This window comes from Galleria mellonella, unplaced genomic scaffold (assembly GCF_026898425.1).
Source record: "Galleria mellonella isolate WM207_F2 unplaced genomic scaffold, CSIRO_AGI_GalMel_v1 utg171, whole genome shotgun sequence".
NCBI lineage: Eukaryota > Metazoa > Arthropoda > Insecta > Lepidoptera > Pyralidae > Galleria > Galleria mellonella.
The window spans coordinates 905702-929664 of record NW_026442014.1 but is presented as its reverse complement, the minus strand read 5'-3'; the positions used below and the strand labels follow the sequence as shown (position 1 = coordinate 929664).

Genomic DNA, 23963 nt, shown 5'->3' with positions numbered 1-23963 from the left:
TTTATTATTTACCTGTGTTTGAAAAGCAAGTAAAAATGGAAGGTAGTAGAAATATATTAATGATATACACTGATGCTTGGTACTATCATTTCTTACGAAGATTTATATAAATTACGGATGAAATAATTTTCTCTGCATTTACGAAGAACTAGTTGTAACTTATGACTAGGCTGTATGGGGCATGCTCTTTGCCTGTCCAATTTTGAAGGAATTTTAAAACAAGAATTATTTGTAAAATGTAAAATAAATTTAGTAGAGTTATATAAACAGAGATTATTATAAAATATTACTATAACAGAAACTATAATATATTAAAACATAACCTCTATACTCGAGTAAATCCTATTAATTGATAAAATACTTATCAAAACGGTTTGAATTCGATTTATCGAAACGAATTTTAGTTACATTGTCTACCATTTTTTTTAATATATCGACAGATGATATCGTGAGCTTACGATTTCTTATGTCAATCCCATATAATTTCTACTGTTAATTTATCGAATCGATTAGTAGAATAAATTAATAAAGCTATGACGTGGCGTACACACGTACCTCTTCCTTCTGGGAAACGCTTAAGAAAACTTTTGAAGTGTGAGAATTTCTAAGTTAGAAATGCCTTTTGTAATAAGTACAATAGAAGAAGAAACTTGATCATTTGCCGAATATTGCTTAGTCGACCTAGGTAGGTATGTACTTCCGAAGTTTTAAAGAGAAGAGGCGCCAGCGGAACCCTTATTAACTTAACGAAGCCTTTAATTGCAATTTCGAATGAGACTTGTATACTTAGGTAGTACTTTTCTCTTTGCGAGGAAACAATTAATTAATACAAGAAAGGTAAAAGTTATATACATTTTAAAAGTGACAATGCCGTTTGTTTGATTAGAAAATGACAGTAAAAACAAGAGTATATTTTTTTTTTACTTTATTAAGAAATTTGTACTTTACCTACTTTATTAAAAAAAATACTTTATTAAAACTGTTATACAATTACATATTATGCCACAAAAAAAAAAAAACAAACCATCGACTTGAATCGCAAAACCATTTATTTCGATTTAATAACTAAATTACTGAACCAGCTTTGATAAAAAATTTATGAGACCAATCTGACAGATAAAAATATTTCCAAATCGGTTTCTAAATGAAGGAGTTCTGAGATAACAAACATAAAAGGCAGCCAAAGCCAAATTGACAACTTCTTCCTATTTTTTAAGTAGTTTGAAATAGGAATTTATCATATATAAAATAAAAAAAAAGATAAAAGATCAGTTTGACGAGACAGCATACGAGACGCGCCGTTATACCTACTGTCTAAAGTAAAAATTTCGGGTTAAAGAAGACTTCCGGATGAAGTCGAAACGATTGTCAGTCACAACAAACAGTCAGTTTATAAAATTCCTGTTAAAAATAAGTATATAGACATAATTATTATACCTATTTAAAACTGTTATTACTCTTTTGTATAAAAAAAAAAATAACATTAAACAGCGCTGTAATGAAAATACTGAATATAAGGCATTAATTCCTTCTATATCCAGCTGTGAACCTATTAAGCACTCATTGTTTTATTTAATTTCCATATTTTTAGAAATAATTAATTATTATATATATAATTTTATATATTATAATATAATATGTAAAATTATATTAGCAAAGTTTAAATAAATCAACCAATAGTGCCACCTATGTCCACTTTAATGCAACTTAATACTAAATAAATTCACAACAGATGGCAATACAATCGAATAAACATTTCACATTCAAATAAAATTCATAAGTATTAATTTTATTATAAACTAACGCTTTTTATGCATTCTACATTTACGTGTAAGATTGTAATTCACTTATGTTTCTATTTCAACATTCGGAACAACACTGCATTACAATTTGACAATGACAATTCATTTGAAAAAATTTTGATTTGACATTTCTAAATAAACAAACGTTACTAGCGCGTAAACCATATCGTACGAATCCGTATCGATTTTAATTGTAAACAGTCAGTAACACTGCTACAATTTATGTATTTTGTAAATAGTTACATATCGTAATTTGATCTTTAGCAAATAACATAGCTAGATGTCAACACAGTCGAAAACAATGCCTATATTAGAGTTAAAAGTTTACGTGAGAGTCGTCGCTGCGGTGTTCTCAGTAAGTAAATATAAATATCAGTTTACTGTTCCGCATACACATGTTTACCTTTTACAAAAACTTGATGATACAGGAGTAACGTTAAAACAAGTTTTAACGTAGGTGTTTTTAGCTAATATCTTGCAATTACCCCCCAATTTTGCCTCAAGCTTTATCAAAGATTTTTTTCTTTCTTTTTTTTTAATTCTTTTTTATTTTTAGAGAATTTATTTCTATTTAAATAGATCCCATTATTATCTTTGTCTCTTTGAAATTTGTATATCAAATTATGTTATTATAAATAATCTGTAGTAACAAAATTTTATTAAAATAATAAGTACCTATCCACCTATTATTTGTTCTAGATGTAAATATTGAATGAATGTCCCAAGCAGTCTTTAAAACTATAAGTCACAAAATTCTAAGAACTACCAACAACTAAAAAAAAAAAATAGTAAACATGGAAAATTCTTGTAACATAATTTGATAAAAAAAAATATAAGGGTCAATGTGAACCATAAGAGACATGTTATGAGAGATAAAGTATTTATTAAAAGTAATTTTCCATGATACACTTGCATAAAAATATGTTTGTTCAAATATGAGCATTCATTATATTGTACAAGATTGAAAATATTTGAGCTGAGCAAATAAGGCAAGGTAACAGAGTAGCTGTGTTTACATACTACTGTTATCAATAATAAAACTATATCCTATGTTCTATGTACATACATAAGCCCCCCACCTTTCTTTAGAAACTTGAAATCCATTTGCCAAACTTGGTACAATTTGTTAAATGTCTTAGGATATATATTTTTATGCACACAGATTGACAAACTAACGGCCTACTTGATAGAAAGTGGTAACAGAAACATGAGTGGGAATTAGATGCTCATTAGATCACTTTTATATAGTCACCCCCAGTTTCTATCCCTCTTTTTTTTTTCAAATTATTTAAAAATAATATAATTCAGAAAAAAAATTGCTATTTATTTGTTTACTATTATTTCAATACAAAAACATGATGAATGTTAAATAATTGTACCAAGAATAAGTATAAAAAGAAAAAAATTTACTTAGTTTTTTTTTAAGTTTTTTAAGGTTGGCTATCCTTGTCAACCTAATCAATATTTTAAGAGAGGAGGGATTGTTAATAATGGAGACCAAAGCCTGCATTGCTAGCAATATACCCAACTAGGTTCACCTCCACATAGTCTCCCTAGAAACCATAGTGCTGAATTCCAAATATATTCATCACAATGGGCTAACTGACCTGTCTTCATCCTCACTGGTATCTCTCCAGCATATACAGTTAGCACAGGTGGGGTTACCACTCTATCATCACCCGTTAAAAAAAAAATATTTTAATGATTTATCAAAATTTTCAGATATCATCATCAACTGCATTTGTGATGGTGTTGCTTCGTTTATTGTATCCAGATCTGTACTACTTAGAACCATTAGTTGGCAGTGATTTGGGTAAATATTTGTAATAATAAATTATATTAAAACCTTATCTGATAAATAGATAGATAACTTAAAATCTGATGTATGTTTCATCTTGATTCAATGTCTAAAAGTTGTATATTTTTTGAGTTTATTACATCTGAAATCCAGGTGTACAAAATAAAGAGTAAAAAGCTAATTTAGTTTAAGCCATAGCGTCAATAACTAACTGTAACTTAAAACATATTTTAGGATTTAATTTATCCATTTCCCACATTTCTTTAGAATAATTTTTAAAATATGATTGGGTATCTCACTCAAATATTATTTTGTTGTCTTTTTATTTATTTAGTTCTTTTTATATTTTCACAAACTTACACTTATAATAACGGTAAGGTTATTTATGCTTTAAACTTGAAATAATACAGTGAAACTACTTTAATTAGATGTTCAATTCATGTCTATAGGGTCGGTTATTCCATCAAGTTGACTATCAGCTTATTTGGTATACCAAGTCATACAAGACAATACTTTTCCATATTACTGGTTTTTACTACTTTTTTTTCTAATTTTTCATTAAATTGTATCAGATCAATATCTCGTATGACTAACCAATATTATTGGTTTTCATCTTCAAGAACTAATTATCGACCGTTATTGACACATGCTGCAACCTAAGATGAAGCATCATTCTCAACTAAAAAAAAAGTCCAATATTTAAGATTTATGGAGGGAAAGAAATATTTTTATTGAGTACTCACTAAAGATTAAGCATTTTCAATAAATAATTTTCTATAATTCTACCTTCCCATAACCATACCCTCCTTCTATAGTTTTTAAAACTGGAATTAACACTGTGATAGTGTTAAATTTTAATACAGTATTATATAGATAAAATATAATATATACTATTGTTATTATTTAATATTATACAAATTATAATTATGTAAATACTATGATCCTTATTGCTCGAAATAAATTACTATTTTATTCTATTAAAATTATCTCAATATCTCAGCCAGGTTATATTCATTCGTAGATAAATGGATATATAATGTATTTGCATTACCATCACAACAAACATAGACATACATAAAAAGCGATATAAAAGAAATACATATACAATATATATATATATATATATATATATATATATAAAAGAAAAAACATTACGTTTCGTTTCGTGCGTGTGCCATTAAAACACAACTCAGTTCATTGCTTTGCCCTCAAAAGAGCAAAATACTCCTATTCTGGCCAAATCATATCAACCGATAACTTTCCACCACTCTCTCCAAGTTCCCCCACAATGGGGAGTTGGCCAAGCTTGACAGGCAGGTTGGCTGTAGTTAAGCTTTGGTAATATTTAAAGAGGAATGCTGCTGCCCATCCTTCGACTTTGAAGTTCCGTTAGTCCCCTCTTACGACAACAAGGGGAAGGAAGGGGTGGCCCATTTTATGCTATACCGCGACAGCAACCAGGTATATACCTGAATGCCGTCGAACAGACACTATATATTCTGTTTGAATAGATGTTAATGAAAATGTAAACAAACAAATAATTGACAATCTGCTGATATTCAATAGTAGTACAAATAAAAAAATCGCTTAATTGTCTGAATGTTTCGATTTCTTAACAATTTCTTATTGTGTATACTTCTGTATCCATTAAAAAAAAAAACTTTAACGCCATTTCACAAATTTTCCTACTATGTTAATTTACATCTCTTAACACGTTCAGCGCCACGCGTATTTCTACAGCAATCCCGTTCAGGCCACGCGCGCCGCTTCGAAGCGCTGGTACTGCAGGAGCTGGTGTTTCCTATCGTAGTAGAAGGTAGTTTACGTTTGGAACGTGATTCCTATAAATTTTAAATAAATTTTCTGTAATTCCGTAAAATAGTGTAAAATTTTATAGCTCTCATGTTAGGCCGCGTCAGCCATCGGTGTCAGTGACAGCGTCAGACACCGATGGCTGACGCGGCCTAAACGGAAAGTCTAGTGTCAGCCACCGATGGCTGACATGGCGCTCAACGTGTTAAACACCATAACTTATGTACTGAAACCTTAATAAAACTACTTTCTCGTCATCCACAGTAATCCATTACTTCATATCCGGTCTGATGGTGGTGGCCAGTGGCATCGGCTTCTTGAACAGCTGCGTGGTGATGAACCGGAGCGCCGTGCACAACACCGGCCGGAACATCACCACGTGGTTACTGCTGGACTCGCTGTTCGAGACGAGTCGAGTGGTTTACGTGTTCATATGTGAAATAGTACTGAAGGGCAAGGGAACAGTACAGTTGTATGAACTGCTAGTCAGCGCTGCGCAATATTGTAAGTATCCACTCCGACAGCAGGGTTCTTCTATGCTACTTCATAACCTTCGAGAAATGAGCATATTTGTGATGTTTGTGGGTACATCATTAATGTATGACATTTGTAAATGTGTACCTACCTCTCAATCGGGATTTGCCAGTCTGTTGCCGGCATTAAAACGTATAGCTGATTAACTGTGTATATATTTAAAACTATATCCCAAAACAGTATATTTTGGCGACGAGGTATCAAACTCAAGCGTGCATTTAGTCATTTAGTGTAGTGGAAGTAAAATGGCTAGTAGTGGAAGCATGTTCGGTGGCAGTCTCAGCTTCGATCATAGAACGCAAGAATGGAGCATTTTTCAAAGCCGTTTTGTACAATATTGTGCAGCGAATGATATCGACGATAACACAGACAAGGCAGGGATAAAACGCCGTGCGTTGTTACTCACGGCGCTGGCTGAAGATACCTACCGAATAGCGATCGATTTGACCTTCCCGACCTCTGTGGAGGTTATCGACTACAAAGCGTTGATTAAAATTTTAAATAATCATTTCAAAAGTAAAAAAAGTTCCTTTGGCGAGCGACTCAAATTCAACTCGGCACAACAACGACCGGGTGAGGAGTTAGCGGAATGGGCAGCTCGAGTGCGGAATTTGGCTAAACATTGTGGATACAAAACTGAACTGGAAACAATGCTTCGAGATCGTTTTGTTCTCGGTATGGTGCCTTCGAAGGAGAAAGAAAAGTTATTTGCTGAAAGTGTCGAAACTTTGACCTTTAACCAAGCTTTGGAGATCGCTCAAGGTGTGCAGTGTGCGCGGCAAGCATTGCAAGGGGTGGACATGGATGCAAGTGGAAGAGTGCTGGCGCAGCCGGTGTTCGCGTTGCGTACAGAGCGCAGTGAGCGCGGCGGCCGCAGTGGCGACGGTGGCGGCGGCGGCGGCGGGACCGGCGGCGGCGGCGCGCCGCGGTCTGGCTCGGCGCCTGCAGCAACGGCGCGATTTTCGTCGCGAAATGGTGCAAATCGGTGTGATGTGTGTGGTTATAAAAATCATTCAAAAGATAAGTGTCGATATGCCGAGTTCACATGTAGGAAGTGCAATCAAAAGGGACATTTGTTACGGATGTGTAAATCGAACGTAAAAAGTAATTATTTTTTGGCTGTGGATGATGACGACACTGTTAAAGGTTATGATATGTTTAATATAGAATGCATTAATGGTGAGCCGATGCGGCAGGCAGTCGAGATTGATGGTTGCAAAATAATGAGCGAAGTCGATAGTGGTAGCGCTGTTTCTGTCTTGCCTTATAGTATATATCGGTCCGCGTTTGAAAAGAAAAATAAGCTTAAACCGTGTGAAGTTGTTTTGAATTGTTATAACGGGAGCAAAATCTCACCTGTAGGTTACATAATGACTTCAGTCACTTTTGAAGGTCGCATTAAACCAATTAAATTGTTTGTAATAAATACACAAAACAATCAACCAGCCTTATTAGGTCGGGATTTCATTAGCGCATTTGATTTACATTTGTGTAGGGTCGGTTGCAATAATTTAAATGTTGAAAATATTAGTGATTTATTAAAAAAAAAGTTTAGTGATTTATTCAAAGATGAGTTAGGTACTTTTAACAAATATAAAATAAATTTAAAATTAAAATCAGACTCGCCATTAAAATTTTTTAAGCCTCGCCCGGTACCCCTTGCTCTTCGAACAAAAGTAGAAAATGAATTACAACGTCTTTTGGAATTAGGAATTTTAGAGAAAGTAGAATATTCTGATTTTGCCACTCCTATTGTACCCGTTCTTCGGTCAGATGGTAATATTAGAATATGTGGTGACTTTTCAGTGACATTAAATAAGGCTATATATTCAGATAATTATCCATTGCCCCGCATTGAGGATTTGTTTGCTAAACTGCATGGAGGGGTTGAATTTTCTAAATTAGATCTTTCTAGAGCCTACAATCAATTAGTACTAGACGATTCAAAAAAATTTACATGTATAAATACACACAAAGGTTTGTTTATATACAACCGTTTAGTTTTTGGATTGTCAAATGCGCCATCTATTTTTCAACGGACAATGGAACAATTATTATCAGATATCGAGGGTACTTGTATATTTTTGGACGATATTTTAATAACAGGGGCGACTAAAGAGGTACATCTTAAGAGGTTAGAGGAGGTGTTAAGTCGACTGCAAGAAGCTGGCCTACGACTAAAATCTGACAAGTGCGAATTGTTCAAAGAATCGGTGGAATATTTAGGATTTAAAATAGATCGTAACGGCTTACATAAATCGGAAAAAAAAGTTGAAGCAATTTTAAACTGTACAAGCCCAAAAAATGTAAATGAATTAAAATCTTTTTTAGGTATGGTTAATTATTATAGATGCTTTATTCCTAACACTTCTAGTTTATTAAATCCACTGCATACTTTATTGAAAAAAAATGAGAAATGGAGGTGGGATGCGATACATGACGAGACATTTAATATGATTAAAAAGCAATTGGCATCGGAACGGGTGCTGGCGCATTACGATCCAGTGTTAGCCACTGTGGTGACATGTGATGCCGGTCCAGCTGGACTGGGCGCTGTGCTGGCCCAGCGGCAAAGCGACGGACGCGAGCGGGTCGTTGCTTATGCGTCTAGGTCACTTTCCAAAGCAGAACGTAATTACGCACAGATCCAGAAGGAAGCGGCTGCTATTGTCTTTGCTATAAAAAAGTTTCACTACTATTTGTACGGTCGTATGATTCCATTTACGCTTCGCACGGACCACAGGCCACTTTTATCAATTTTTGGAAGTAAGAAAGGGGTACCGGAAATGGCGGCCAATAGATTACAAAGGTATGCCTTATTTTTATCGGCCTACAATTTTAACATAGAATACATTAAAAGCGATCAAAATGTTGCCGATTACCTGTCTAGATCGGTATTACCGGATCAGAATTCCAGTAATAATGTAGAGGACCAAGCTTTATATATAAATTTTGTCACGGATACAATTTTGAAACCAGTGACTATAACAGATATTAAAAAAGCTACAGCTAGCGATAAATTAATTAAAAAAGTAATGGGTTACATCGAAAAAGGGTGGCCTACCAAGATAACCGATCCAGAATTAAGGCCTTACTATAACTGTAGAATAGAACTATCAGTTGAGAATAACTGTTTAATGCGTGGCCATAAATTAGTTATTCCGGCTATTTTTAGGGAACAGTTATTAAACGAATTGCACAATTCACATTTCGGAGTTGTTAAAACGAAAACGGAAGCTCGGAGTCGTATGTGGTGGCCTCAAATAGATAAGAATATTGAGCAAAAAATCGGCTCTTGTAGTATATGCGGCGCGCTTCGAAACGCGCCACCGCGCGCTCCGCTCGCGCCGTGGCCGTACCCTTCGCAGCCATGGGAACGTATACATCTAGATATGTTGTATATAGACGGAAAATATTTCATGGTAGTGATAGACGCACACTCTAAATGGTTAGAATGTTTTTTAATGACGACCACTACTACTGAAATGATTATTTCTAAAATATGTGAACTGTTTAGTAGGTTTGGGTTGGTGAAAACTATAATTACTGACAATGCTCCTAATTTCTGTTCAAATCAATTTGATGAGTTCTGTAACAAAAATGGAATACAACATTTAACTATCGCACCCTATCATCCACAATCAAATGGGCAAGCAGAAAACAGTGTAAAAACTATAAAAAAGGCTTTAAAAATTATATTACAAGAAAACAAAACACAGAAAACTATATTACAACAATTGAATAAATTTTTATTTGATTATAGAAATAGTAGTCATTGTACTACCGGTTTTTCTCCAGCCCAGTTGTTGTTGGGTCGGTCTTTACGTTGTAGACTCGACCTCCTGCTGCACGTGCCAAATGCGGATAGGACAAATAATTTAACAGAGTCAGTATCAGCTACAGCCAATTCTAATGTTGAAAATAAACAGACCTTACAGAGTAAACAATACGGAGGACATCGCAGAACTGATTTCAAAAAAGGAGATAAAGTTTTAGTTAAGCAGTATTATAATAATGGTAACAAACATATTTGGCAATTTGGGATCATATCTAAGGAAATCGGTTCTAGGATGTACAACGTGTTATTACCGGGAAGTAAACAGTATGTAAAGAAACATGTGGATCAAATTTTAGCTTATAGAGGCTCGGATAAAACTTATGAGGTTGATGATGTAAGCATTATTGGAAGCTTTGAACAAGAATATGAGAAGAGCACAGAGGGCCAAGAAGATTGCATATACGAGCAACAAGATCAAAACAGCGATTCTTCATTTCAATCATTACCGGAGAACATCCATAATAGTATGATGTCCAAATTGGGAGAGGAGCGAGCTGGTGGGGAGGAGAGAATATTAAGTGATAACAACGCGTCGAGTCCGATACCTCTAGGTTCGGATCCAGTGCAGCCTCTCAATGTGCCATCAACTGATAATAATGAACACACCTTGCGTCAAAGACCCCTTAGAGCGACTCGGAAAAAAATAAATTATAAATTGTAATTGAGATATTTTAGGCTGTTCATTGTTTTAGATAATTTTATACTACTGGTGGAGGGATGTGATGTTTGTGGGTACATCATTAATGTATGACATTTGTAAATGTGTACCTACCTCTCAATCGGGATTTGCCAGTCTGTTGCCGGCATTAAAACGTATAGCTGATTAACTGTGTATATATTTAAAACTATATCCCAAAACAGTATAATATTCCTTTTTAAAAGGCCGGCAGCACACCTGCAATGCCGTTGGTGTTGTGGGTGATCATGGGTGGCGGTAGTCACTTACCATCAGGTGAACCGCATGCTCGTTTGCCCTGTGTTGTAAAAAAAAATTAGAATGGCAATCAAGCTGACTGTCCACCTGATGGAAAATGCTAATCCTCGTCTATATCGAACACAAGAACAGTATTAGTGCCATGGGCATAACAGAATATACTGTGTCGACCATGATATGCTACATGCATTCCTGAGGACTCGGGTGTTATTCCTCTGCACCCTGTAACTTCACTGCCATATCCCACCCTTCAAACTGAAACACAGCCATGCAAACACAACTGCTTCACGGTAGAAACACGAATGGGACAGAGGTGTCCAAGCAAACGACTTTTGTACAAAGTTACTATCTACCTGTAATCACGTCGAGTTAGCCCCCGATCGTGAATTTAAATTGGAATATGTTGTTTCCAGTGCTGGACAGCTTCCTCTACTGCCAAATGATTCTCAGACACTAGTACAGGCGGGAATTATTCGGTTGACACTGCTATCCATCCGCAGCATGCGGTCGGCTTCCCGTGAGAATTAGTAAGTGTTGTTACATTTTAAAAGGCCTATATTTAGTATAAATAGTATTATTTATATTGACTAAAAATTTGGTTATATTTTTAATTAAATATAATGAAAAGGTTTAGGCGTCGAGTAGACGAGTGACAGCGTAGGCAATTGATCTAATAAATGTATAGAATTTAAGACACCTTTGGAACCAAAACTTCATTTTTTTTTATACGACTTAGAATGGCAAACAAGCTGACGGCCCACCTGATGGAAAGTGGTAACCATCGCCTATAGACATGAGTAGTACCATGGACATAACAGAGTATACTGTTTCGCCTATGATACCCCCCATGCGTTGCCATTCCTGAGGACTCAGGTGTTATTCCTCTGTACCCTGTAAATTCACGCCATATCCCATCCTTCAAACCGAAACACAGCCATGTAAACACAACTGCTTCACGGTTGAAACACGAATGGGACAGAGGTACCCAAGCAATCGACTTTTGTACAAAGTCATATTATATTAATGTCTTCTCATGAACTTTCTCAAGGGACTATATGTTATATCCCTGATGTTACAGGCATCCATAGAACGTTATGAATTATTGCTCAACAGGCAGACTGTATGCCTGATTTAATCCTCATTACATAAAAAAGTAAAAAAAAAAGTGTGGTCCCGGCATAGAATAGGCCACCCCTTCTTTACCCATAGGTGTCGTAAGAGGTGACTAAGGGAGAGCGAGAGATAGGCACCAGTGTCCTACTTGAAACATCTCCAAAGCCTAACTACGGTTGCCAATCCACCTGCCAAGCGTGACAACTACTGGAAAACCCTCCAAGGGAGGTGCTTACATTCAGCAATATTATAATATGATATAATATTTAAAAAAAAGTGTAAATAGACTGTATTTTTTAATTGTGCATCTTGGAAATGTTATATGGTTCCATACATTTGTAAACGCGAAGAAATTGCACGAATCGCCACTCGTAATCTACTCAGCACCTAAGCTGATGCAGCGTCAATTTATAGCAGCTAAATGTTATGCCAATGATTATTGATGCCTTATGCAGCAAATATTTCTTCAATAATCCCAAAGTGTAAATTTAGTAAAATACATCGAAGATCGAAAACTGTCGTCTACCAGGCAGCTTAAATATAGACCTTTTGAATGAATGATGCATCGCAATAAACTATTTTTATAATTTTACGAAACAGGACGGTGAAGGTAACTGTTACTTATTAGTTATTTCACCACAACTGTGATCAAATTAATATATTACGTAACTGGCAATTAATATAGGATCTATATAGCTCGTCAAGTTTGTTTGTGGCAGTTCTGCGGTGGGAAAACGTGCGGTGGAGGGAGGAGAGGTGTATATCTTTTTTTTTTTTTCATTTAAGTTTCCTCTTGTAGGTGCAACTAATTCATGCATTTTCCTCCAGCTACCTCTATCCCATATCTTTGACCTCTCTATACGACATGATACCTAGTATTTTCTTTATCTGTCCCATGTAGTTACTCCTCGGTCTTACCCTTCCTCTTTTGCCCTTTATTTTTCCGTCTGGGCAAATCTAGAGGGCAAAAGGGATATATCTATCGGTGACTAAATCTAAATTGGATGTAAGCAAGACATATTTTGCATGAGGCCCTTTGGTAACAGAGTCAGATTAATAAAATTTAAAAAGTGCAATTTTGGCCGAAAAAAATATTGAATTTTACGAAACGCGATGGTTTTAGCACCTTACGCCGCCTCTGGAGGGAGCACGTTATATACGCTCACGAAAATGCGTTATTTCCAGTTTTTCCACTATACTATTCAAATCTTATTAATAATTCAGTTGACAAAAAATTATACACTCACGAAATAATCATACAGAGTATAAGCAGAGACATCAGAGAGCATACCACTTACATAAAGAACACACAATGTGCATCAAAATTGTCGAGCAGCGTTGATTTTCAGCGAAGATCTAGAAAAATCGATATATTATGCATATTATATCGATATATTATGCATAATCGATATTTTATGCATCTACACCGTTTACCTCTCCGCCCGACCCTCTAGGGAGTGCCACGTACAAAGTTGACTGTGAACGGTGCATTCCAAAGACGACTGTAGTAGTTTGCTAAAAATTAAGTTTCGGTTAATGTACATCAGTTTGTTTCCTATTAGGTGTAGTATTTATATAGAGTGTCTTATGTTTATTTTGTGTGTTAATTAAGTATGCCAGCTTTGAACAGCTAGAATTATGGAACTCAATTCGTAATCTGAATTAGGCCTCTTCTAAAAAATTTTATTTGTTAGTTTAATTAACATAATTTAAAATGTAAGTGAAATTAAAATGATTCTTGTACAGAGAGGCCTAGATTAACGTCATGATAAAATATATACTGTGCCTCCTAATGTCAAAAATGTTATAAGTGTCACAGAATATGTAAAGATGAGAGCTATAAAAGCGAATGAAGCAAGAAATGTGTGTATGAGTCGAGTTCAGTGTCATAATTGACATATTATTGGTGTCTGAGGCCAGCCTTAGGGGTATTTAACCAATGATAAATTATCAAATTGTCACAGATGTTTGTTTGGAAGATTAATAATCTATATTCTCATTAATGGGTAAGTAAAATGTATTATAAGTTTATATTTGTATGAGATTCTTTAACTGTATAACCTTCAAACGCTAAATGAAAAATTATGGATAAGAGTTGGTCTAAAATTACCATTTTTGCAATTCACCTATTTGGCCATTTTCTATAATACTCTAATGAAATGCATGTGTTTCTATCGAAAATCACACTTTTATATTACTAAATTTTTTAAACTCGTTAGCAAAAAAATCACTTGTTAAATACAGCTATCGTGTCAGAAACTGCCAATTAGATGGATTGCAAATATGGACTGTTATGTAATTGTACTAAAATGGCCATTTTAACCGTCTGACAAATAATCTGAGAAATGACACTCACTTTATGGCACCTTGATTCGTAAAACTGTCCCCAATTGCCCCATTTACGATTGCCGCCGTGAATATATATTTACAATACTATATATAGTACCATGGTATCTTTTTTGTCAATATTTTTATATTTTTTTTTTTTCATTTAGCATCTAAAACCCCACCTAGTAAGTTTCATTTTATTTTAGGTTGTAGTAGATTTGAGATTTACAACTGTGATTATATACACAATATTTTATTAATATCACTATTTTAGTTATATTTAAGCTACTGTAATAAATCACAGCATATTTATATACTTGATTTATAATCATCACTTGTAGGAGTAAATGAAATAAATGAAAAACTCTACTCTCCAGGACTCGAACTTGCGTTCTGTCAGTATTACAAAGAGCTATTAAAATAGCCACATTAAATGAATCATATAATTAGCCTGCGAAACGGTACGTACGTGTTACGTACTCTATGTAATATACAAAATATGATTCGCCTAAAGCAGCTATTTTAACCTCCCGAGTCCACTAGCATACAGAGAGCCATTTTTTATTTCAATTCACATGTCACATTTAAAATTGTATTAATTGGCAACAAAAGAATGATGAATTTTCTTTGCTAGTCAAAAATTGTATTGCAATTTTTTATTTACCTCACGTATATTATTAAGATGAAATAAAACAAATTTTTTCATAGTTTATCTTTTTAATCAGTGTGGTCGTCAAAAAATATAGTAAGCAGCTATCAACACTCCAACAGGCTAACAGGTGGCGCTGCGCACGCCCCTTCGCGGCTTGCACACGGCGAATATATGGCACAAGTGTCGTGTATTAAGAAATAATCAAGTTTATAATACATTTTTGTCTGCATTTAGCACGGTTAGTAAAAAATCTTACATGTCTTTTCATGGAATTTAATTATTTGGAAATAAAAAAAGTTCTAATATGATATAGTTTATAATCAATCAATACAAAACTGTCTATACCAATAGGTACCATAGTAAAAATACCTATTTTAATACAGAGGCCTTTTTAACTCTCATGAAGTATTATTTCAAGACACTAAGACACGTTTGATTTTTGTTTACAAATTGTATCGTGTACACAAAAAATAATTAAGTACTTAGTAAGTAATGAGTTTTACTTAGTTTTATATTTAGTAAAATTAAGTAAAAAAAGAAAAAAAATAAGCGAAATATTCGGGACTTGACGTGAAGTCCAAAATTCGAAATATAATAACATTCGTCGAAGCATTTACTTAAAAAACATACATACACACATATATATATATATATATATATATATATATATATATATATATATATATATATATATATATATATATATATATATATATATATATATATATATATATATATATATATATATATATATATATATATTTTTCCTGAAATTACTTCTCCGAGTGCCTTGAGTAAATGAAATCCTAAGACTAACAGGGGTCACATATATAAATCAATATTTACAATTAAATTAATCGATTTATAAAAATAAATACATCAATAAATTGTTTCAAAAACGACAAATCGAGTCTATCGTGTGTATTACTATTTACACAAGATTTAATTTAGGACCCATCATCATTACAATATATTCATTACAGTAACAAGTTGACAAGAACAAAATACTACAATTTAATACTACCCTCATATTTATAAAAAATAAAACCTCATAAACCTACTTTAACTATTACAGTGTTTTGTCACTTTCATTCAAACTGAGAATTAAGCACAAAAGAAAGAGACGAAAACATCTCAATAGTTAAAATATGTTTATCCCTTTCAGACCCAAGATTTTTTTTCTTTCGGATTAAATGTATTTTCGTGTTTCGGAGCCAAGCCATCTTGCCGGCACGCACGAGACTACTACACCACCTAACCGCTAAAATGATTTCTTATTGGCTGGTTTAGAATCTCACTATCATGTTATTACAGCTTCGTGCGTAAAAATGAATTGCGCGCGGTTTTAGAACTTTTTAAAGTTACAACTCACGCCCGTATCGTTCAGGTCTGAAAGGGATATGAGAGTTTATATGATGTATTTACGAATTAGGAGTTAACAGTATAGCGAGAGAAAACGTCAATATTTCAAAGATACGCTTCCAACGACACGTGTGCCATCCGCCCTAATAATACAATGAAGCTACTCCTCACTCGTCGTTGTCCAACAACAAACTTATGATAACACTCAACGAAACCTTAACAATGTACAGTTTTGTTCGATTAACGACCTTATTCAATACGCCGACAGTGCACCGGCCAGTGCATGTTAAATGCACGTAATTAACATAATATATGGTGTATTAAGACGCAGGTTGCGCAAACTCAGGTCAGTATACAATGTCACATTATTTGTATCCAATTTGGAACGTACAGTTAGATTGTCACTGAAATAACTATATATTTTTAATGTCTAAAAATTCTTTGTTTTTTTTTTATATACTAAAATGGTGGCAAACAAACATACGGCCCGTTTGATGGCAAACGGAATTACCGTAGCCTATACAAGAGAAAGACGGTTTCGAAACTCTTCGACATTAGAGAAAGCCACCCTCACACGAGTAGCAAGTGTTGCAATTTTCAAAAATAGAACGCATCTACTTATATAAGATTTGTGAATACTAAAGACAACTTGAAATATACTAGTTATTTATTTATTATTATTTTTTTTTTACAACACGGGACAAACAAGCATGCGGCTCACCTGATGGTAAGTGACTACCGCCGCCCATGGTCACCCACAACACCAGCGGCATTGCAGGTGTGCTGCCGGCCTTTTAAAAAGGAATATGCTCTTGAAGGTTATGTTGTCGTATCGGTTCGGAAATACTGCTGCTGGAAGTTGATTCCAAAGAGTGGTTGTGCGTGGAAGAAAGTGCCTTGAAAAACGCACTGTGGAGGACCGCCATTCGTCCAGATGGTTGGGATGAAATTTTAGTTTATGTTTACCAATAAATAGAACTCAAAATACCTAATTCAAACCCCAATTTATATGTGAGATAATCAGACAACGAGAAGAAATATTTGGAATCTTCTAGAATGTTTTATTTTAGCTTCCTTATCACAGTCATAAATGTTAGCCTAGCAGCTTTACAAGTAGGCCCGATACGATTCTCTTGTGTACATAAAAATCAATTATTTAGTGACAATATTACAATCTTAATTATATTTATTCGTCATACTTATATTTTACAGACTGGTATACTGTTCCTGGATTCAATTTCTGTGACATTAGGATGCTAGTAGATATGAACACTTCGTAGTAACATGATGTCAATGGCCATATTTGGTATACAATGACAGAGACAATGGTGGTAAGGTGGTTTACTTGACAAATCATGTGTTTTTATGATATATAACGATCCTATATATCACTTTACAGATTACTGAACACAATATGATATTAGGTATGTTCATATCTGAGCGCGCCCTTGACCCTTTACACAAAGTCATGTTTACAGTAAGTAATCGAGAGAGAAAAAAATTTTACAAAGCAGCATTGTAGATAAGCAATGTAATTATTACGTTTTACTTATAATTTACCCTGTACATTAGCCTTGTTTACAGAGACGCTTACGTGGATCCCCATCGCGAGTCCCATCTTAGACAACGTTTCATCAGGTGAGACTTATCAATAGCAGGACAGTTAGGGAGAAAGGGATTGTTAGTAATGGAGACTGAGAATAGCTATTGCTAGCAATATACCCAACCAGGTCGACCTCCTATGCGGTTCTCTCTGGAAACTATCATGGTTAATTCCTGATGAATTCATCATGATGGGTTTAACTGGCCTGTTTTCATTCTCATCTATCACCCTTCACTGGTGCTCCGCCAGCGTATCCCGTTAGCGTAGGCGGGGTTACCATACCATTTACACCGATCAAAAAAAAAAAGCAGGACAGTTTCAATAGTAAAAAAATGCAGAGTTTAGTATGATACATAATAGATACATTTTAAACATATAATTATTGAGACCAATACACAGACATATTTAATTTTACTATATTAATTTTTAATATATTGGACATCAGTCGCAAGACTTATAACCAAATGCGTAGAAAAACATGTGATTTAAAAAAAAATCCTAGTCGTAAAATATTTTTATGAGGGCAACACATCTGTCCTCTTAATAATAATAATAAACTCTTTATTGCCTGCAATAGAGATGTATACAAGGAGTATTTGTACAGAACGTGCATATACAAGAGGCTGCCTTATCGCTAAAAACAATCTCTTACAGACAACCTGGCATAAATAGTAGATAAGTACAGAGAGAAAGGTAGATGGCGCTAGTCAGAGTCAATAAATACAAAAAAGAAATCAAACAAAATTCTAAATATTATTTATATAAAAATAAGATTACAATACATATATACATGTAAACATAAATATACAAGAATACTAAATAGATCAAAGTAAATCACATGTAGTAAGCATAGAAGCAAATTAGAGAGATAGGTAATGAGATTTTACCTGCCACTTGAACGAGGCAAGAGATTGTGCTGGTCTAATGGAAAGAGGCGATTAGTGATCTATTCATCATATATAGGCATGTATATAACTGTCATGCCTATAATTACGTGTCATTTTTAATGAGAGATATGCACTTGAAAAATAGAAAGAAAGTAGAGAGAAATATAATAACTCAATCATGACATTGTCAGATATCGAAAACAAAATATAAAATTTAAAAATATACTCTAAAAAGGTGCGTTCTGCACAGTCACTTTCTTCTACAAACATAGATGTAACCCTGGAGCCTCGAAGTACGCATCAAATTTACACCTCTGTAAACAAGGCCTTATAAAGAAATAGAAGGTAATGTATGCATAGCCCAATCGTCATCTTTGATTGCCAGTCAGCAGCGTATCAAGCACTCGCATTACAATACTCGACCAATAGAAAAAATACACGCGAAAAACTTCACACACTGCCGCCTTTAACAATTAAAAAAAATATTTATTACAATAAATATGGCTGTATACGATGACACTCTTGTTCCACTCCCGTATTATAATCATAAAAAAATATAAACCCACCATCGCGCGTATTCTGACGTCACATGTCCGAGCACTTGGATGGCACGAAACTAAAATATATATACATATATATACATATATATATATATATATATATATATATATATATATATATATATATATATATATATGCACTCATCACCTAATGTGTCCACTACGAATAATCACTCTGGTAAACATCTCGAAATTCATTACAACTATTGCTTGATGTACGAAAATACTATATTTTATAGATAATGGCACTTCTAATAATCTGTATTTTTTTTTATATATAGATATATATTATATCTGAAGGAGGAAACATTATATTTATAACACTAATCATTAGCAATATACACTCCTTCAAATGCTAATCTTATTGTACGATTAATCTCCACACGATCAAGTTCAATAGAAATGCATCGTAACTCGAATACAACAGCATTAGTAGAATTTCATTATATTTATTAACATTTCGCGTTCTGTTACTGGGTTTAGAGGACATCACTAAATTCATTGTCACAACCTACTACCGTATATGAATGTACAAGGATCGTGTTCTTACTATATGTATATTACAATATGAGAGATAATTTGAGATCTAAACAATAAGGAACTAAAATTATATCAATAATATGGATACCTAACGATTTCTGTTAATGAGAAAACATTGCAATAAAACTGGATTTGATCGTGGTGTCGTTTGACAGGACTGTTTCCGGGGTCCATTATGACACGTCATTCTAGAATGACAAGTTTTAAAAATAGTGAATGACGTTAACATTAAGCTCGGAATTATCAATCCTTTCAAATAAACGACACGATCGGAACGAGTATTACGAAAAATATATTAAATTTGAATAATTTTCAAAACTAATGAGCTATAATTGTGGATCTAGTCCCAAATAATATTTTCATGTATGAAAACGCGTTCTGACTATACGATGGCATATATTTTCTTTCCTTCTATTACACATAGTATTGAAAATGTCTTAACTGCGTTTATATTTTATATAAACCTACCAGTACCCTACCACAAACATTTCCTGTGGTGAGAACTATAAACACTGTTAAAATACAATTTACGAATTCGTTCTCTTTGAACGAATGATTTTCTTTCCTCTTTTATAATAATCTCATTCATTATTCAATACATTGACTCGCAATCATGCATTTTGCAGTACGAGAAGCCTAACTTCTCAGTGCATGTATTACAACACGCAAATTGCAAACCGTTTACAATAATACAATATTATGTAACCCACACAGGTGCAACGTTGACTAGAACGAAAGAAAATATATTGACTGTTCACCATAGAAAAATTAGCTATCATACACAGCAGTTATCGCGTTGGACTCCTTAGAAACCAAGCGCCATAATGCGTAACAACACTAATGTATCATTCTAATAAATTGCTGATAAATTGAAATTGTCTATGACACGTTTCGTTCACGATCGATAGAATCGATCGATTAAATCAATCTGCTCACGAAAATCGGACTGATTACCTATTCAGAGACAAATTACAGTTCGATCTACTCTATCGATCGTGTGTCGATTATAAATAGTGTTGTTCGCAGACATGTTAATATAAAACATTTCCTAACAGAAAACTCAACCAGTGGCGGCAGTCTAAACAGACAGTGACCGTCTATTGACCGATTCCAGTTGTTAAATCGTGACTAGACAAATATCGTCATAATCGTAGAATACTGACGGATCTGACAAATATATATAGATCCGTCAGTATTCTACGAAGCCTGGCTTTTTTATAATGTTTTTTTTTTATAATTTAAATGAATATTTTGATCTTAAAACTCATTAAATTAATAATAATTAACATGTAAACGAAATTATGTCTACTTTATTTTAATTTGGTTATGTTTACTCTTTGTCTTGTTAATTGTATTGTCAAATATTTCATATTTATTTGTAATCGAGTAATGGTAATAGCATTTGAATGTTTCGATGTTAATATAATTACCTGTTCTTAAATTGTAGCATGCCCGATAGGGTATAACTGTTGATACTGATGTCAAATCCAAAGCAATGGTTACTGCTATATGTATGTACACAGTTAGCAATAAAATTATATTTTATTCTATTCAAACTTAGATGCAGGTAACCTAGATGTGTTAGAAGGAGATTTGCAGTCGATATTCAGACTGGCCGGTACGCAGATGAAGTATATTTGAAAAGAGAATATACTGATGTTTACTGGGCATTTGGTATAAAAATTTATAAAAGCTATATCACAATTTATTCACTGTGATTTTTATATTAAGTTTAATTTATATACAATCTCTTTTTTCGTATATCTATATTGTTTGACAAAGAAATGGAAAACGTCAAAAAACTACCAACAGTAATTGTTAGTTCACGCATACAATAGAAAAAAAATGGACTGTTTTTAGTAAAACGATTATGGTCACTATCTACATATCTTTAGCGTAAGTAACGCGCAAGTGTAATCGAATAATTACGATTCAACAACTGATATTGATCGATAATCGATCGATAACTATCGAGACATGCCGGCACAGTCGAAGAGTGGCGATACGAAACGTCACGTACGAACAGCTAGGGGGATATGTCTCAGTATCCTTAACAGTGTAACCTATATATTATCTACACTAAAACAAATATTAACACACTACACTAGTTACTAGCCTATCTCTATGTCACCGCACAATTCATTCACTAATCTTGTGACACTAGTTCGAAAGAAATCATTCATCAGTCCATTAATGGCACGTCATTTTGGCCAAAACTGGTATAAATGCAAAAAGCCAATTAAAAAATAGGCCGATTTAGAGATCGGCGACTCAAAACGAGCCACTCCGATTTTAGGAACGCTGTACAATTGGCACCCCTATTGAAAGCACCTCGTATGGAATACATTTGCGGGTACAAATGATAGTGGACGACAGCGTTATGTATGATGCAGTGATATGACTGCGTATTCCTTAACTAGAAAACGTAAAAGCTATCAAATATGGACTATATTACATGAGAGAAGCACCCAATGTATTGATAGTTGCAGTTGTTCTGCACAATATGAAACACCGCATGTCCTTGATATCGACAGCCGTTCGACGCTCTCCTAGTTCGTACAAACTATACGACATGAGAGAGTTTTATGTGGGATAAATGTGCAAATAATTTAAAATTTAAATTTCTGTCTTCATGTTGCGAGATTGATTGTACGGACAAAATAGATAAAAAAAACGCACAAATCTCAGGCTAGCATTACATTGAATAGACATTACGCTAATGAAAAGAACAGTCGACAGTAATGTACATCTTATCGCCGTTTCATAAAATTTCACCATATTTTTCTTAGTATTTACAATAGAGAATTATGAACGACATCGTTCTTTTCGCGTAGTGTACTAACAATAAATGTTTAACAAATGAAAAAAAGGCAACGGGATATCTTCTCAATGTAGTACCATCTTTACCCTTGTCTTGCGACAATCCGACACATTATTAGATTGAGAATGGCCGGCAGCGGGATATCCGTTCAATGTGAAACTACCTTTAACGTGTTATGTGGCGGTATCAACACTAAATCTAACAACAGCGACGAATCCTAAGTATACCGTAGGTACAAAATACAACGCAGGCGGGTGCTCGATGATAAGATATCTGTTTCATGTGATTCTATCTCTATCCGTACGTAGTCATCAATACTGACGCCGCCGGTACGTGATCGACGACGGGATTTGCGTCCAATGTGACAGTACCCTTACCCGTACACGTAGTACATCACGACAGCGTGTCGGCGGTGGCAGCGGTGGTGGCGGCGGTGGCGGCGGTGGCGGCGGCTAGAAGTTCTGCTGGCGCTTGCGCTTGAGGTGTATGGCGTCGAGGATGGGCTGCCGCTTGCGCGTGTAGCGCGCGTGCAGCTGCTCGATCTCGGCCTCCATCTCCGCGTCCAGCCGCGCCATGCGCGCCTCCAGCTCCGCCACCGGCAGGAACGACAGCTGCACACACACGCGCACACATACTATATTCATATCCCGTCTATACTCGCTTTTATTATATTAAATTATGTACCCGCATTTTAGTTCAAATAAAGTTATTATTATTATTTTGTTTGTGTACATATTAATAATCTTTATAATTTGTATCATTCTTCATCTTCGAAGAATTAAGTGTTTTCATTCCTTCAATATTGAAAAAGTTTAAATTTGTCTGCCATTTTTTTTACTTAAATAAATATAACAATGCCTTACAAATATTTTAAAGATATATTTTTAAATCATTGCTATATTGAAAATATAAAAGGGAATTTATTCAGTTTAAACTGGTAACATTTAATTTTTATTGAAAGTTAACAATCATTGCGTTTTGTTTATGAAAACAATATTTAATTATAAAAAGCAAAATACAGGGTAATATTAGTACTAAGCAATAAACAAAGAAAGCATGAAACAAACCAAAATACAAGTTTTACACTACAATACTAAATTTTATGTAAATTGAATTAGTAAACTAAACACTACATACAGACTCGCCTTCTCATTTGATGTTAGTAAGAAATGTGATGATAAATTATAGAATCGTGATTTAATAAAAAATATTTTTTAATCTTTTAATTATTTCATTTGATTTTTATTTCCTGAACGATTTTCGAAAAAAGATTTTCTCAATTTGCCTTCACTTTTTGTGTGTTACACAAATTTAAAATTAGTTTTAACTATATTTTTTGTATACATACTAATTTTACCATGACCATAGCAAGGCATAGT

General features: G+C 34.1%; 2 protein-coding genes across 3 annotated transcripts in view; one reads left to right on the top strand and one right to left on the bottom strand.

The window, feature by feature from the left end:
• Nucleotides 1–1919: 1919 nt before the first annotated feature.
• Nucleotides 1920–15360, top strand: LOC113518420 (uncharacterized). The gene is made up of 4 exons (XM_026903330.3): nt 1920–2157; nt 3525–3615; nt 5677–5916; nt 11132–15360. Exons 1-4 carry the CDS (start codon nt 2083–2085, stop codon nt 11173–11175), a joined length of 450 nt encoding a protein of 149 aa, XP_026759131.1. The 5' UTR covers nt 1920–2082; the 3' UTR covers nt 11176–15360.
• Nucleotides 15361–15693: 333 nt separating this feature from the next.
• LOC113518233 (serine/threonine-protein kinase hippo) overlaps nt 15694–23963 on the bottom strand; it is a 44921-nt gene continuing 36651 nt past the window's right edge. For both annotated transcript variants that reach the window (XM_052892951.1, XM_052892950.1), the window contains exon 11: nt 15694–23195. In XM_052892951.1, coding sequence (XP_052748911.1) covers nt 23037–23195 — 159 coding nt within the window. In that variant the 3' untranslated portion in view covers nt 15694–23036. The remainder of the gene's footprint in view (nt 23196–23963) is intronic.